Source organism: Falco punctatus, assembly GCF_963210335.1.
Source record: "Falco punctatus genome assembly, chromosome: 13".
Lineage (NCBI taxonomy): Eukaryota > Metazoa > Chordata > Aves > Falconiformes > Falconidae > Falco > Falco punctatus.
This window is the reverse complement of record NC_137593.1, coordinates 30,023,657-30,036,281: the sequence shown is the minus strand read 5'-3', so window position 1 is coordinate 30,036,281 and position 12,625 is coordinate 30,023,657. Positions and strand designations below refer to the sequence as shown.

The following is a 12,625-nucleotide window of genomic DNA, read 5'->3' as shown; positions in this document are numbered from 1 at the left end:
AGCTCCTCCTTGGGAGTGGTCCCACCAGAACCTCATCTCCACCAGCTCCTCCCCAGGAGTGATCTCACCAGAACCTCATCTCCACCAGAACCTCAACTCCACCAGCTCCTCCCCAGGAGTGATCTCACCAGAACCTCATCTCCACCAGAACCTCAACTCCACCAGCTCCTCCCCGGCAGTGGTCCCACCAGAACCTCATCTCCACCTGAACCTCATCTCCAGGCGTGGTCCCACCAGAACCTCATCTCCACTAGCTCCTCCCCAGCGCTGGTTGCTCCGCAGGACCTCAACAGCTGCTCCCCCCTGACACCATCCCCCCCAGGACCACCTCCCCTGGCTGCTCCCCAGACGCGGTCCCCCCAGGACCCACCTCCCCTGACTCCCCCCTAGAGCCCACCCCACCAGGAGGTCCCAGCAGGACCGCCGTGCCGCCGTGCCCCCCGCGCCATGGAGGCGTGGCGGCAGTGTGCCCGCTGGCTGGTGGCGGCACGGGTGCTCCCCGCGGGGCACCGGGCCAGCAGCCCCGGGGGGCAGGTGTGGGACCTGGCACAGGCGCTGCGGGACGGGGTGCTGCTCTGCCACCTCCTCAACGCCCTCCTGCCCCGCGCCGTGCCCCCCCGCGACATCTGTCCCCGGCCCCAGATGTCACAGGTGCGACGGGGGGCAAACACCCACCAGGGGGGTGGGGATGGGGGTAACTGGAGGGGGGATTGCCCCAAGAAGCGGTACGGGGGTGCTGGTTCCATCACAGTGACAATGACAGTGAGAGGGGTGGTGTGAATGACAGTGATGGCCATGGGGTGGTGGCAACAGTGGTGGGGACAATGGTGGTGATGGTGACAGTGCAGCTGGTGATGATGGTGGTGATGCTGGTGCCAGTGGGGATGACGATGATGGTGACAAGAGGGTTGGTGGTGACGTTGATGGTGACAATGACGGATGGTGAGGATGGGGATAATGGGGATGTTGGTGACAGTGATGATGATGGGGGTGACAGCAATGGTGGTGGTGATGACGATGATGTTGGTGATGATGGGGGTGACCATAACAGTGTCAATAAGCATGATGTTGGGGGTGACAGTGACGATGATGGGGGTGACAATGACCATGGCCACAATGATGGTGCTGATGATGGTAGTGGTGCCAGTGAGGATGACGGTGACAATGGTGGTGTTGGTGACAGTGACAATCACGTGATGATTGTGGTGCTGGTGCCAAGGAGGATGACAGTGACAGTGCCGACGGTGGTGATGGTGACAGTCATGGTGGTGATGGTGCCAATGGGTGTGACAGTGAATGTTGGTGATGTGGATGATGGGGTGACAGTGACAATGACAGCACTGGTGACAGAGATGATGGTGGTGGCAATGTCAACAGTGGTGACGATGATGGTGACAAATGGGGGAAGATGATGGGGGTTGATGGTGCTGGTGGGGATGACAGTGGTGGTGACAGTGATGGCGATGGTGACGATAGGGGCGACAGTGGCAATAGCACTGACAATGGGGGGGGGTGCTGGGGGGGTGGCACGGTGCTGGTGCTGGTGACAGTGACATGATGCCACCACAGTTCCTGTGCCTGAGGAACATCCGCACCTTCCTGACCGCCTGCGCCGACAAGTTCGGGCTCCCAAAGCACCGGCTCTTCGGCGCCTTCGACCTCTTCGACGTCCAAGATTTCGGCAAGGTGGGACCCGAGGTCAGACCCCGGGGGGACCTGGGTGTCCCGCTGTCACCCCTCCCTCCCCATTGTCCCCTCTCTGTCCCCAGGTCATCGACACCCTCTCAACGCTCTCCTGGACCCCCATCGCCCAGAGCAAAGGCTTCACGTGAGTGCAGAGGACCAAGGGGTCCTGGTCCCCCTCCCCAAGGGACCCCCGTGTCCAGTCCCTGAGGGACCCAGGGGTCTGGGACCCTCACCCCAAGGGACGCCGGTGTCCAGTCCCTGAGGGGCCCAGGTGTCCGGGTCCCCCTCCCCAAGGACCCAGGTGTCCGGTCCCCGAGGGACCCAGGTCTCTGGGCTGTGTGTCACCCCCCAGGCCCTTCCCTACTGAGGACTGCGTTGGGGACGATGACATTTACAGCGGCCTCTCTGACCTCATCGAGTGAGTGGGGCAGATTGGGGGGTGTTAGGGAGGTACTGGGGGGGGGTTAGGGGGGGCACTGGGGGGATGTTGGGGGTACTGGAAGGGTAGGGGGCATTAGGGGGGGACTGAGCTGTCCCCACACAGTGACACAGCAGAGGAGGACGATGACCTTTACGACTGTGTCGAAGCCGAAGGGGATGACGGCGATGACATCTACGAGGACCTGATGCGGGTGGAGCCCCACCCGGCTATGGTGGGTGTCCCCCCTGTCCCCCTGGGACCCCCCCCCCAAGGTGCCTGGGACCCCCCTGGGACCCCTGGGTGTCACTGTCTCCGCAGAAGGTGGAGGTGGACAGGAGGCTCTGCTGCATCCAGGAGCTGAGGCAGACGGAGGAGAAGTACACCGAGACCCTCGAGTCCATCTGCCAGGTGGGATGGGGACGTGGGGGGACACTGGGGATGTGGGGGACACCAGGGCATGTGGGGGGACATGGGGGGACACTGGGGATGTGGGACAATATGAGGGATGCAGGGGACATGGGGGAACATAGGGGACATTGGGGACATGGGGGGGACATTGGGGACATGGGGGGGACACTGGGGATGTGGGGCGGACACTGGGGATGTGGGGGGACATGGGACAATACGGAGGATGCAGGGGACATGGAGGGGACACTGAGGGTGTGGGACAATACGGGGGATTCAGGGGACATGGGCAACATGGGCGACATGGGGGACACGGGGGACAATGGGGACACGGGGGACATGGGGGACATAGGGGAATATGGCGGATGTGAGGGGACGTGGGGGGACATGGGGGAAATAAGGGGGGACATTGGGGCCGGAGGGGACATGTGGAATATTGGGGACATAAGGGGACAGGGGTCATGGGGGACATTGGGGACATGGGGGGACACTGGGGATGTGAGGAACACCGGGGCATGTGGGGGGACATGGGGGGACACCAGGGACATGGGACAATACGGGGGATGCAGGGGACATGGGGGACATGGAGGACATTGGTGACGTAGGGGAATATGGCGGATGTGAGGGGACATGGGGGGAAATAAGGGGACATTGAGGACGGGGGGACACATGGAATATTGGGGACATGGGGGACAGGGGGACAGGGGGACATTGGGGACATGGGGGGACACTGGGACATGGGAGATGTGGGGGATTTGGGGACACTGGTGACACAGGTGGAGATGGCGATGCGGGGGACATTGGGGACATGAGGAAGGGACGTGGGGCACCAGGGAGGTTCCCCCAGTGGACTCGGAGCCACCTCCCAGTGCTCCCAGTAACCCCAGTGCCCACAGCACTTCCTGCGGCCGCTGCGGCACTTCCTGCAGCCCCAAGACCTCGAGAGCATCTTCATCAACGTTGAGGTGACCCCAGTAACCCATCCCAGTGCTCCCAGTAACCCATCCCAGTGCTCCCAGTAACCCATCCCAGTACTCCCAGTAACCCATCCCAGTGCTCCCAGTAACTGAAGTATCCCCCTATAACCCCTACTACTGCTCCCAGTAATGCCCCCTCCCACTACTCCAGTAGCCCCCAGGGCTCCCAATAACCCCGCTCAGTGCTCCCAGTAACCCCTCCTACTACTCCCAGTCACCTCTTCTAGTGCCCCCAGCAATGCCCATTAAACTGTCCCACTCCTCCCAGTAACCCCTCAGGGCTCCCAGTGCTCCCCACAACCCCTCTCATTGCTCCCAGTAACCCCTCCACTACCCAAAGTAACCGCCAGCGACCCCCCCCACTGCTCCCAGAAATACCCAGTAATCCCTCCCAGTGCTCCCAGTAACCACCAGTAACCCCAGTAGGGGGTCCCAGAGGGGGGGATCCCCTCTTTCAGTGGGTGACACCCCCCCCCTTGCCACACAGGAGCTGCTGCAGCTGCACCGGCTCTTCCTGGGGGAGCTGCGGGGGGCACTGGGGGGGGCTGGGGGGGGGCAGGGTCTGCCCCCCCTCTTCCTCGCGTACAAAGAGAGGTGAGGGCCACTGGGGGACCCTGGGGGAAATGGGGGGGGGGGGCAAAGGGGGTCCTGGGGGGCAACGGGGGCTGTCCTGGAGGGGTCGGGGGGGCATTGGGGGTCCAAAACTTCATTGAGGTCCATTTTGGGGCCAATCCTGCACATTTTGGGTCCGACTTCAGGTCCATTTGGGGTCCAACTTCAGGTCCGTTTTGGGGCCAATCCTGCACATTTTGGGTCTGACTTCAGGTCCATTTGGGGTCCAACTTCAGGTCCGTTTTGGGGCCAATCCTGCACATTTTGGGTCTGACTTCAGGTCCATTTGGGGTCCAACTTCAGGTCCGTTTTGGACCCATTCCGGGTCCGATCCTGAGTCCAGCACCAGCTCTGATTTTGGCCCAGTTCGGGTCGGATTACAGCTGCCTTTGGGTGCCTTTGGGTGCCTTTGGGTGGCTTTGGGTGGCTTTGGGTGGCTTTGGTGGGTGGCTTTGGGTGCATTCAGGTCCTCTCCATCCCTGCAGGTTCCTGCTCTACGGCCGCTACTGCAGCCAGGTGGAAGCAGCCGCCCGGCGCCTGGACCAGCTGGCGACCAACACCGACCTCCGCATGAAGCTGCAGGTGGGCTCGGATGCCTGGGACCCCCTGACACCCCCCAGGATCACTGGGACCCCCTTAGTCCCCCTGGAACCCTCCCAGACACCCTCCTCCCCAGGACCCCCCGTGTCCTCCCATCCCTCATGACCCCATGTTCCTCCATGTCCCCATGACCCTCCCAATCTCCATGGCCCCCCATGACCCCCCATGACCCCATGACCCCCCGTGACCCCCACGACCCCCTGTGACCCCCAGGAGTGCTCCCAACGAGCCAACAATGGGCGCTTCTCCCTTCGGGACCTTCTGATGGTGCCGATGCAGCGGGTGCTTAAGTACCATCTCCTGCTCCAGGTTTGCTCACCAGGGTCCCTGAGGTGGGGGGATGGGGGGGGGGGGGGGGGGAAGTTTGGGTCCCATCAAGGGGGTACACATGGGGGTCCCAGACACATGGGTCCCTGCTGGGGGGACCAACCTTGACCCCCCAGGAGCTGGTGAAGCTGACCCCAGAGCCAGCCGAGAGGGAGAGGCTGCGGGTGGCCCTGGATGCCATGAGGGTAGGTCCTGGGGGGGTCCTGGGGGGGGTCCTGCGGGTCCTTGGAAGAGTTAGGGGGGCCTGGAGGGCCTAAGGAGGATCCGAGGGGGTCTTGGGAAATTCGGGGGGGGTCTTGGGGGCTCCTAAGGGGCTCATGGGATGTCTTGGAGGGGTTCTAGGAGGGCTTTTGGTGGGATCCTGAGGTATCTTAGGGGTTCTGGGGAGGGGAGAGATTCAGGGGGGTCTTGGGGGGTTCCTGGGGTGCCTGTGGGGTTCCTGAGGGACCCCTGGGGGTCTTGGGGTAGGTCCTGAGGGGTTAAAAGGGGTCATGGGGGTCCCTAGGGAGTCCTGAGGGGCTCCCAGTGGGTTCTAGGGGGTCCTGAGTGATTCTTGGGGGGCCCTGGGAGGTCTGGGGGTGCTGGAGGAAATGTGGGGGCTGGAGGGGGGGATCTGGGGGGTCCTGAGGGGGTCCCTGGGGTTGGAGGGGTATTTGAGGATCAGGGGGGCTGGAGGGTATGAGGGGATCCCCGGGTACTGTGGGGGTTGGGGGTGTCTGACTGGGCCCCCCCAGGACCTGGCACAGTGCGTGAATGAGGTCAAACGGGACAACGAGACCCTGAAGCAGCTCACGAGTGTCCAGCTCTGCCTGCACAACATGGTGGGGACCCCCCCCCCACGACCCCCTCCCCACCCTCTCCTGGGACAGCCCCCCCCCAGCCATCCTGTGGCACCCCCAAACTGTCCCAGCTCCCCCTGCACCCCCAGACCCTCCCCAATCCTCCCCAGTGTCCAGCTCTGCTTCCATGACATGGTGGGGTCCCCCCGCCCCCCCAAACCCCTCCAGCCTCCCTGGGACCCCCCCATGTCCCCCCAAATCCCCATATCCTCCATGGCCCCCCCATACGCCCTCAGTTTCCTCGTGTCCCCCCTGTGTCCCTGCTCTCAATGTCCCCCCTGTGTCCCCCATGTCCCTGCTGATGTCCGGCACAGCCACAGTCCCTGGCGCAGTTTGGACGCCCCAAAATCGATGGAGAGCTGAAGGTCTCCAGCACCGAGCGGCGCTCCAAGGTGGACAGGTGGGACAAGGCGAGGGGCACAACAGCGACACCCATGGGGACACACATGGGAACACCCACTGGGACTTGGGAACACCACAGGAACCTGGGGACACCACAAGGACACCATGGGGACACCCACTGGGACCTGGGAACACCACAGGAACCTGGGGACACCACAAGGACACCATGGGAACATGGGAACCCCACAGGAACCTGGGGACATCACAAGGACACCATGGGGACACACATGGGGACACCAACTGGGACATGGGGACACCACAGGAACCTGGGGACACCATGGAGACACACATGGAGACACTCACGGGGACATGGGAACCACACAGGAACCTGGGGACACCACAAAGACACCATGGGGACACACATGGGGACACGGGATCACCACAGGAACACATGGTGGCCTTGGGAACCCCATGTCACCTTCATCATTGTCCCCAGGTACGGCTTCCTCCTGGACAAGGCCTTGATCATCTGCAAGCGCCGTGGGGACTCCTACGAGGCCAAAGACGTCGTGGACCTTCAGAGCTACCAACTGAGGGACAGTGGCCTCAGCCCCCGTGACGGCAAGAAGGTACCCTGGGACCCAGGTGTCCAGGTCCCTGTGGTCCCAAGCATCCAAGCCTGGTGGGATCAAGTGTCCAGGTCTTGGTGGATCTACTGAGGCCTGGTGGACCCATGTCCAGCCTGGTGGACCCATGTCCAGGTCCTTGGTGGACCTATTGAGGCCTGGTGGACCCAAGTGTCCAGGTCCTTGGTGGGACATACTGGAGCCTGGTGGCCCCAGGAAGGTGGTCCTTGGTGACCCCAGACATCTGGGTGGCAGTGGCCCCAGGTGTTGGGGCACTGCTGAGCCCTGCCCATGCCCACAGTGGACCCACACCTTCCTGCTCATCGACACAGCCGGGCTGCAGGGCTACGAGCTCTTCTTCAAGACCTGTGAGCTGAAGAAGAAGTGGTTGGAGCAGTTCGAGATGGCCCTGTAGGTGTCCCTGCACCCAGGGGTGGGGGACCTGCCCCACTGGGGGCCGGGTGGCCCTGCATGGGGGGAAAACTGCCTCCACCAGACCCAGGTCTCCCCACCTCTTGCCAGCTCCAACATCTTCCCTGAGCATGCCCTGGCTGACGGGCATGACTTCCAGATGTTCTCCTTTGAGGACACCACGTCCTGCAGGGCCTGCCAGATGTTGCTGAGGTAGGACCCCAAAATCATGTTCCCCACTCTCCTAGTGAGACAATGGGGGACAGAGCAACATGGGAGGTGGGGTTTTGGGGCTCTGGGAGAAGGGAAGGCCCCAGGTAGGTGTTTGGAGGTGGGGTAAGATCTTGGTGGGTCAAGCCCTTGGGTGAGTTGGGGCCAAGGTGGTTCAAATCTTGGGTGGCTGAAGGTCTGAGTTGGTGAAGGATTGGGCGGGTTGAGTCCTGGGTGATCCAAGGCCAACGTGGGTCAAGTCTTGGGTGGGTGGAGGCCTGGGTGGGTCAAAAAGCTGGTGGGTCAAGCCCTGAGTGGCCTCGAGGCCAAGGTGGGTCATGTCTTGGGTAGAGGACAAGGTAGGTTGAAGAGTTGGGTGGGTCAAGGAGCTGGTGGGTCAAGCCCTGAGTGGCCTCGAGGCCAAGGTGGGTCAAGTCTTGGGTAGAGGACCAGATGGGTTAAGAGTTGGGTGGGTCAAGGCCTGGGGGAGTTGAGTCCTGGGTGGGCCAAAGTCAATTTGGGTCAATCCTTGAGGGGGCTAAACCCAAGGTGGGTTGATCCTGGTGGGGCCAAGGCCAACATGGGCCAAGAACCTGGTGGGCCAAGGACTGGATTGGCCCAAGGCCCACAGGTGGGTCTAGGACTGGGTCAGCCCCGGGTGGGCCAAGGTAGGTGGGTACAGGGGGCCCACAGGTGTCCCCTCGTGCTGACCGTGACCCCATGTCCCCCTGTGTCCTGGTGTTCCCCCAGGGGCACGTTCTACCAGGGGTACCGCTGCAGCCGGTGCCGGGCTCCCGCGCACAAGGAGTGTCTGGGGCGACTGGGGACCTGCGGCAGGGGCGGCGCTGGTGAGAGGCATCATGGGATAGTGGGGGAGTGGGGCATCATGGGATGGGGAGTGGAGCATTGTGGGATACAAGATGGCTGACGCGATGCAGGGCATTGTGGGATACAGGATGGCTGACGCGATGCAGGGCATTGTGGGATGCAGGATGGCTGACGCGATGCAGGGCATTGTGGGATACAGGATGGCTGACGCGATGCAGGGCATTGTGGGATGCAAGACGGCTGACGCGATGCAGGGCATTGTGGGATACAGGATGGCTGACGCGATGCAGGGCATTGTGGGATGCAAGACGGCTGACGCGACGCAGGGCATTGTGGGATACAGGATGGCTGACGTGATGCAGGGCATTGTGGGATACAGGATGGCTGACGCGAGGCAGGGCATTGTGGGATGCAGGATGGCTGACGCGATGCAGGGCATTGTGGGATAGAAGATGGCTGACGCGATGCAGGGCATTGTGGGATACAGGATGGCTGACGCGATGCAGGGCATTGTGGGATACAAGATGGCTGACGCGATGCAGGGCATTGTGGGATAGAAGATGGCTGACGCGATGCAGGGCATTGTGGGATAGGGCTGGCCTGGGTGGAACAGGGCTTTCAGGGATGGCCCAAGCCCAGGTGGAGTTGGGCATTATGGGATGCCCTAACGATGTCCACCCAACCCCACAGGAGCCTAATTAGCACCTAATTAGTATTAATTAGGGCAGGGGTTAAATACCCCCCAGTAATAAGCGTTTTCTCTTCCACCCCACAGATTCAGGTTCTGGCGCGAGGAAGGTAACACCAGTATGTGGAAAATGGGCCAAAATGCCCCAAAACTGGGCGTGGGGAGGCCCCAGGGGGGTCGTGCCCCTTCCCACCCGCCCAGGACTAATGGGGGGTCTTGTTGCTCCCCAGAACAAGTCGCAGCGGCCGAGCCCTGAGAAGAAGCGGGGAGACCTGGGTGAGGACAACGTGGACCCACACGTTGGAGGGGGGTGCCCGTGCCCCAGATGGCTGGGTGGAGACCCCCCCCCCCCATCACGTGTTCTCCTCCCAGGGTTGCCCAAGATGGAGGCCAACCAACCCTACAGCGGCGTCCCACCACCACCGGGGTCCCTGGGTCCTGCCCTACGCCTCAGCCCCGGGGACGTTGTGGAGGTCACCGTCGCCGAGGCTGAGCAGCTCTGGTGGCAGGTGGGGACGGGACCTTTGTGGTGGGGATGGGATCCTCGTGGTCATGCTGGGATGGGACACTGCTATGGGGGCAGACCACCATGGCCGCATTGGGATGGACCTCACCATAGGGGGCAGACCATTATGGTCATGCTGGAATAGACCCTCACAGTGGGCTGGGACAGACCTCCAGGTCCGTGCTGGACCCCCATGGTGGGCTCAGACCACAGTGGCCATGATGGGCCAGACCACGATGAGTTGGGGAGCCATGATTGGGTTGGACCCCCACCATGGGGCTGGACCCCCATAGCTATCCTAAAACCCCACAATGGAGATGAGCCAGACCCCCATGATGGGGCTGGACCCCTGTGGTCAGGCTGGACCCCTGCGGTCCTTCCAGCCTCCTGAGGAGCATGGGGACCCCCGTGGCCCCCCTGGCCCCATGATCCTTCATCCCCAGGGCAGGAACGTGGCCAACGGTGACCTGGGCTGGTTCCCTTGTGCAGCTGTGAGACCTTTCATCTGCGTGAGTATGGGGACCCCAAAGCACCACCAGGAGCCCCCACACCCACCCTGATGTCCCCAAGATGTTTGGAGTCCCCTGGGATTTGCGGGGGTGTCTGTGGGATATGGGGGGAGGGGGCTCAGAGGAGTCACCTGCTGTCCCCTCCTTGATCCCCAACTCTGCTTCTCTCCCCCAGGTGCCGCTGCCGGATCTCTCAGTCTACCCCTGGTCGGTGTTGAGCCCCCCTGTTGTCCCTAGGACACCCCAAATTCTCCTCTGGGCTCCCATAGCCCCTGAGGATCTCCCCAGTCCTCCCCCAGGGTCACCCTGGAGCCCCCAGGACTTCCTGAATCATTCCCTGGGGTCCACAACCTTCCTGGGGTCACCCCATATCTCCCCTCAACCTCATCCCGTCCTTCCTGTGGTCACCTTACCATGAATCTTCCAGGACCTCCCAGATCCCTTCCTGGGGGTCCTTCGTCCTTCCTGCAGTCACCCCATAGCTCACAGGGCCCCCAAATCCCTCCTGTGGTCCCTCATCCCTCCTGGGTCACTCCAAATCCTTCTCCAGAGGCAGCCCGTAGCCTCCAGGGTCCCCCCAAATCCTCCCCAAACCCTTTATGCTTCTCGAGACTCTCCTCAAATCCTTCCCCAGGGACCCCCAAATCCTTCCTCAGGGTCCCCCATCCCTCCTGGGATCACCCCAGATCCTTCCCGGAGCTCCCCATCCTTCCTGCCCCCTCCAAATCCTTCCTCAAGGTCACCCCCTTGGCATCAGGGCCCCCAAAATCTTCTTCCAGGCCCTGCTGTGATCACCCCAAATCCTTCCCTGGGTTGACCCATAGCCCTCGCCTCCCCCCCCCCTCCCCAAATCCTCTCGATTACCCCGGGGAGGGGCAGGGGATGGCTCAGGACCCCCATCCCACCATCCCCAGGTACGCTGGTCCCATGGAGCGGGGGGAAGCCGAGCAGCTCCTAATGCTCCGCTCCGACGGCGCCTTCTTGGTGCGACAACGGGTGAAGGACGCTGGCGAGTTTGCCATCAGCATCAAGTAGGGACCAGAGACACCTTCAGGGTGGGGGAGGGGACGAGGTGGGGGGGCACCGTTCCTTGGCTGAACCCAAGGGGACCCACCATGTCCCCATGACCAGGTACCACGGGGAGGTGAAGCACATCAAGGTGATGACGGCAGAGGGGCTCTACCGTGTCACTGAGAAGAAGGCGTTCAAGGGGCTGGTGGTGAGCATTGGAACCCCCTTCTCTGCCCTCCCCCCATCCCCGATCCCCATTTTTGGGTCCTCCCCACATTGGAGCTGAGGGCTGGTGGTGACCTCAGGGCTTGACCATGTCATCCACAGGAGCTGGTGGAGTTCTACCAGCGTAGCTCGCTCAAGGATTGCTTCAAAGCCCTTGACACGGCACTGGTGGTGCCCTTCAAGGAGCCAGAGAGCCGGGCCAGTCCCCGGCCACCCGGTAGGACCTGGGAGATGGGATGGAGGTGGGGGGGGGATGGACATGGTGAGGTCCTCCTCTTTCGGTCATCGTCGACAGGACAGGCTGAAGGGGACAGTTGAGTCACAGGGATGGGACAAGGACAATGGCCAAGGGATGAGTCAAGGGAATGGTTGAGGCCAAGGGAGAGGAGCAACCATGGGACAGGTTAAGTGGGATAAGCTGAAGGGACAAGGATGAGGGGGGTGGTTGAGTCATGGGGTCAAGTCTTTGGTGATGGCCAAGAGGTGAAATGAGAGATCAGTGATGGGATGAGTCATGGGGTCGAGTCATTGCCGATGGCCAAGAGGTGGGATGAGAGATCGGTGATGGGATGAGTCCCATGGAGTCAAGTTGTTGGTAACAGCCAAGAGGTGGGATGAGAGATCGGTGATGGGATGAGTCCCATGGAGTCAAGTTGTTGGTAACAGCCAAGAGGTGGGATGAGAGATCGGTGATGGGATGAGTCCCATGGAATCAAGTTGTTGGTAACAGCCAAGAGGTGGGATGAGAGATCGGTGATGGGATGAGTCAAGGGGGAATGAATGGCCAGGAGGGACAAGCTGGGATGGGTCCAAGGGGGACAACTGGGTTCTGGGGACCCGTCAGTGGAGATGGCCAAGGGACGGGTTGAGGCAAGGACCCTGGGACAGTCAAATGGCCACGAGGACCAGATGGAGGGGACTTGGACACGGGGAGTGACCCTTGTCCATGTTGTCCCCTCCCCAGGAGCCGTACGCAGCTTTGGTTCAGCCAAAGCCCGCTATGACTTCTGCGCCCGGGACCGGACGGAGCTGACGCTGCGAGAAGGTGACATCATCCGTGTCCTCAGCAAGAAAGGCCACCCAGGCTGGTGGAAAGGAGAAATCTATGGGCGGGTATGGCCCCTTCCCCACCGCAGTGTCCCCCCAAAAAGCTCCTCATGCCTTCTCCCAACATCTCCATCTTCCCTCAGGTTGGATGGTTCCCCGCAAACTACGTGGAGGAAGATTACTCAGAATATTGCTGACCATGGACCCCCACCCCATCCCATCCACTACCTTGTGTCCCACCACCCGTGTCCCCCCACCCCAGAGGCAACCGCATCCCTCCCCACCCTTCCCAACACCCCCATATTAATTTAAGTCTCTTCCTGCCTAGGAGGGACAATAAAAGAGGAGAAGGATGA

At 61.9% G+C, this 12,625-nt stretch overlaps 2 protein-coding genes across 2 annotated transcripts in view; one reads left to right on the top strand and one right to left on the bottom strand.

Annotated features, from left to right (window-relative positions):
* The window catches only part of LOC308072545 (venom factor-like), an 18,950-nt gene extending 18,729 nt beyond the window's left edge, over window positions 1-221 (bottom strand). Inside the window, 1 exon segment of the mRNA XM_080409573.1 lies at window positions 92-221. The gene's annotated coding sequence lies outside the window, so the exon portion shown is untranslated.
* Window positions 4-12,625, top strand: VAV1 (vav guanine nucleotide exchange factor 1). Its single transcript, XM_080409562.1, has 26 exons — window positions 4-651; window positions 1,570-1,686; window positions 1,770-1,828; window positions 2,039-2,104; window positions 2,231-2,339; window positions 2,426-2,515; window positions 3,409-3,477; window positions 3,977-4,083; window positions 4,587-4,683; window positions 4,915-5,010; window positions 5,145-5,213; window positions 5,763-5,849; window positions 6,182-6,267; window positions 6,706-6,838; window positions 7,137-7,246; window positions 7,358-7,459; window positions 8,207-8,304; window positions 9,060-9,248; window positions 9,345-9,481; window positions 9,921-9,986; window positions 10,162-10,193; window positions 10,901-11,017; window positions 11,118-11,205; window positions 11,325-11,439; window positions 12,187-12,335; window positions 12,413-12,625. Exons 1-26 carry the CDS (start codon window positions 448-450, stop codon window positions 12,464-12,466), a joined length of 2,646 nt encoding a protein of 881 aa, XP_080265688.1. The 5' UTR covers window positions 4-447; the 3' UTR covers window positions 12,467-12,625.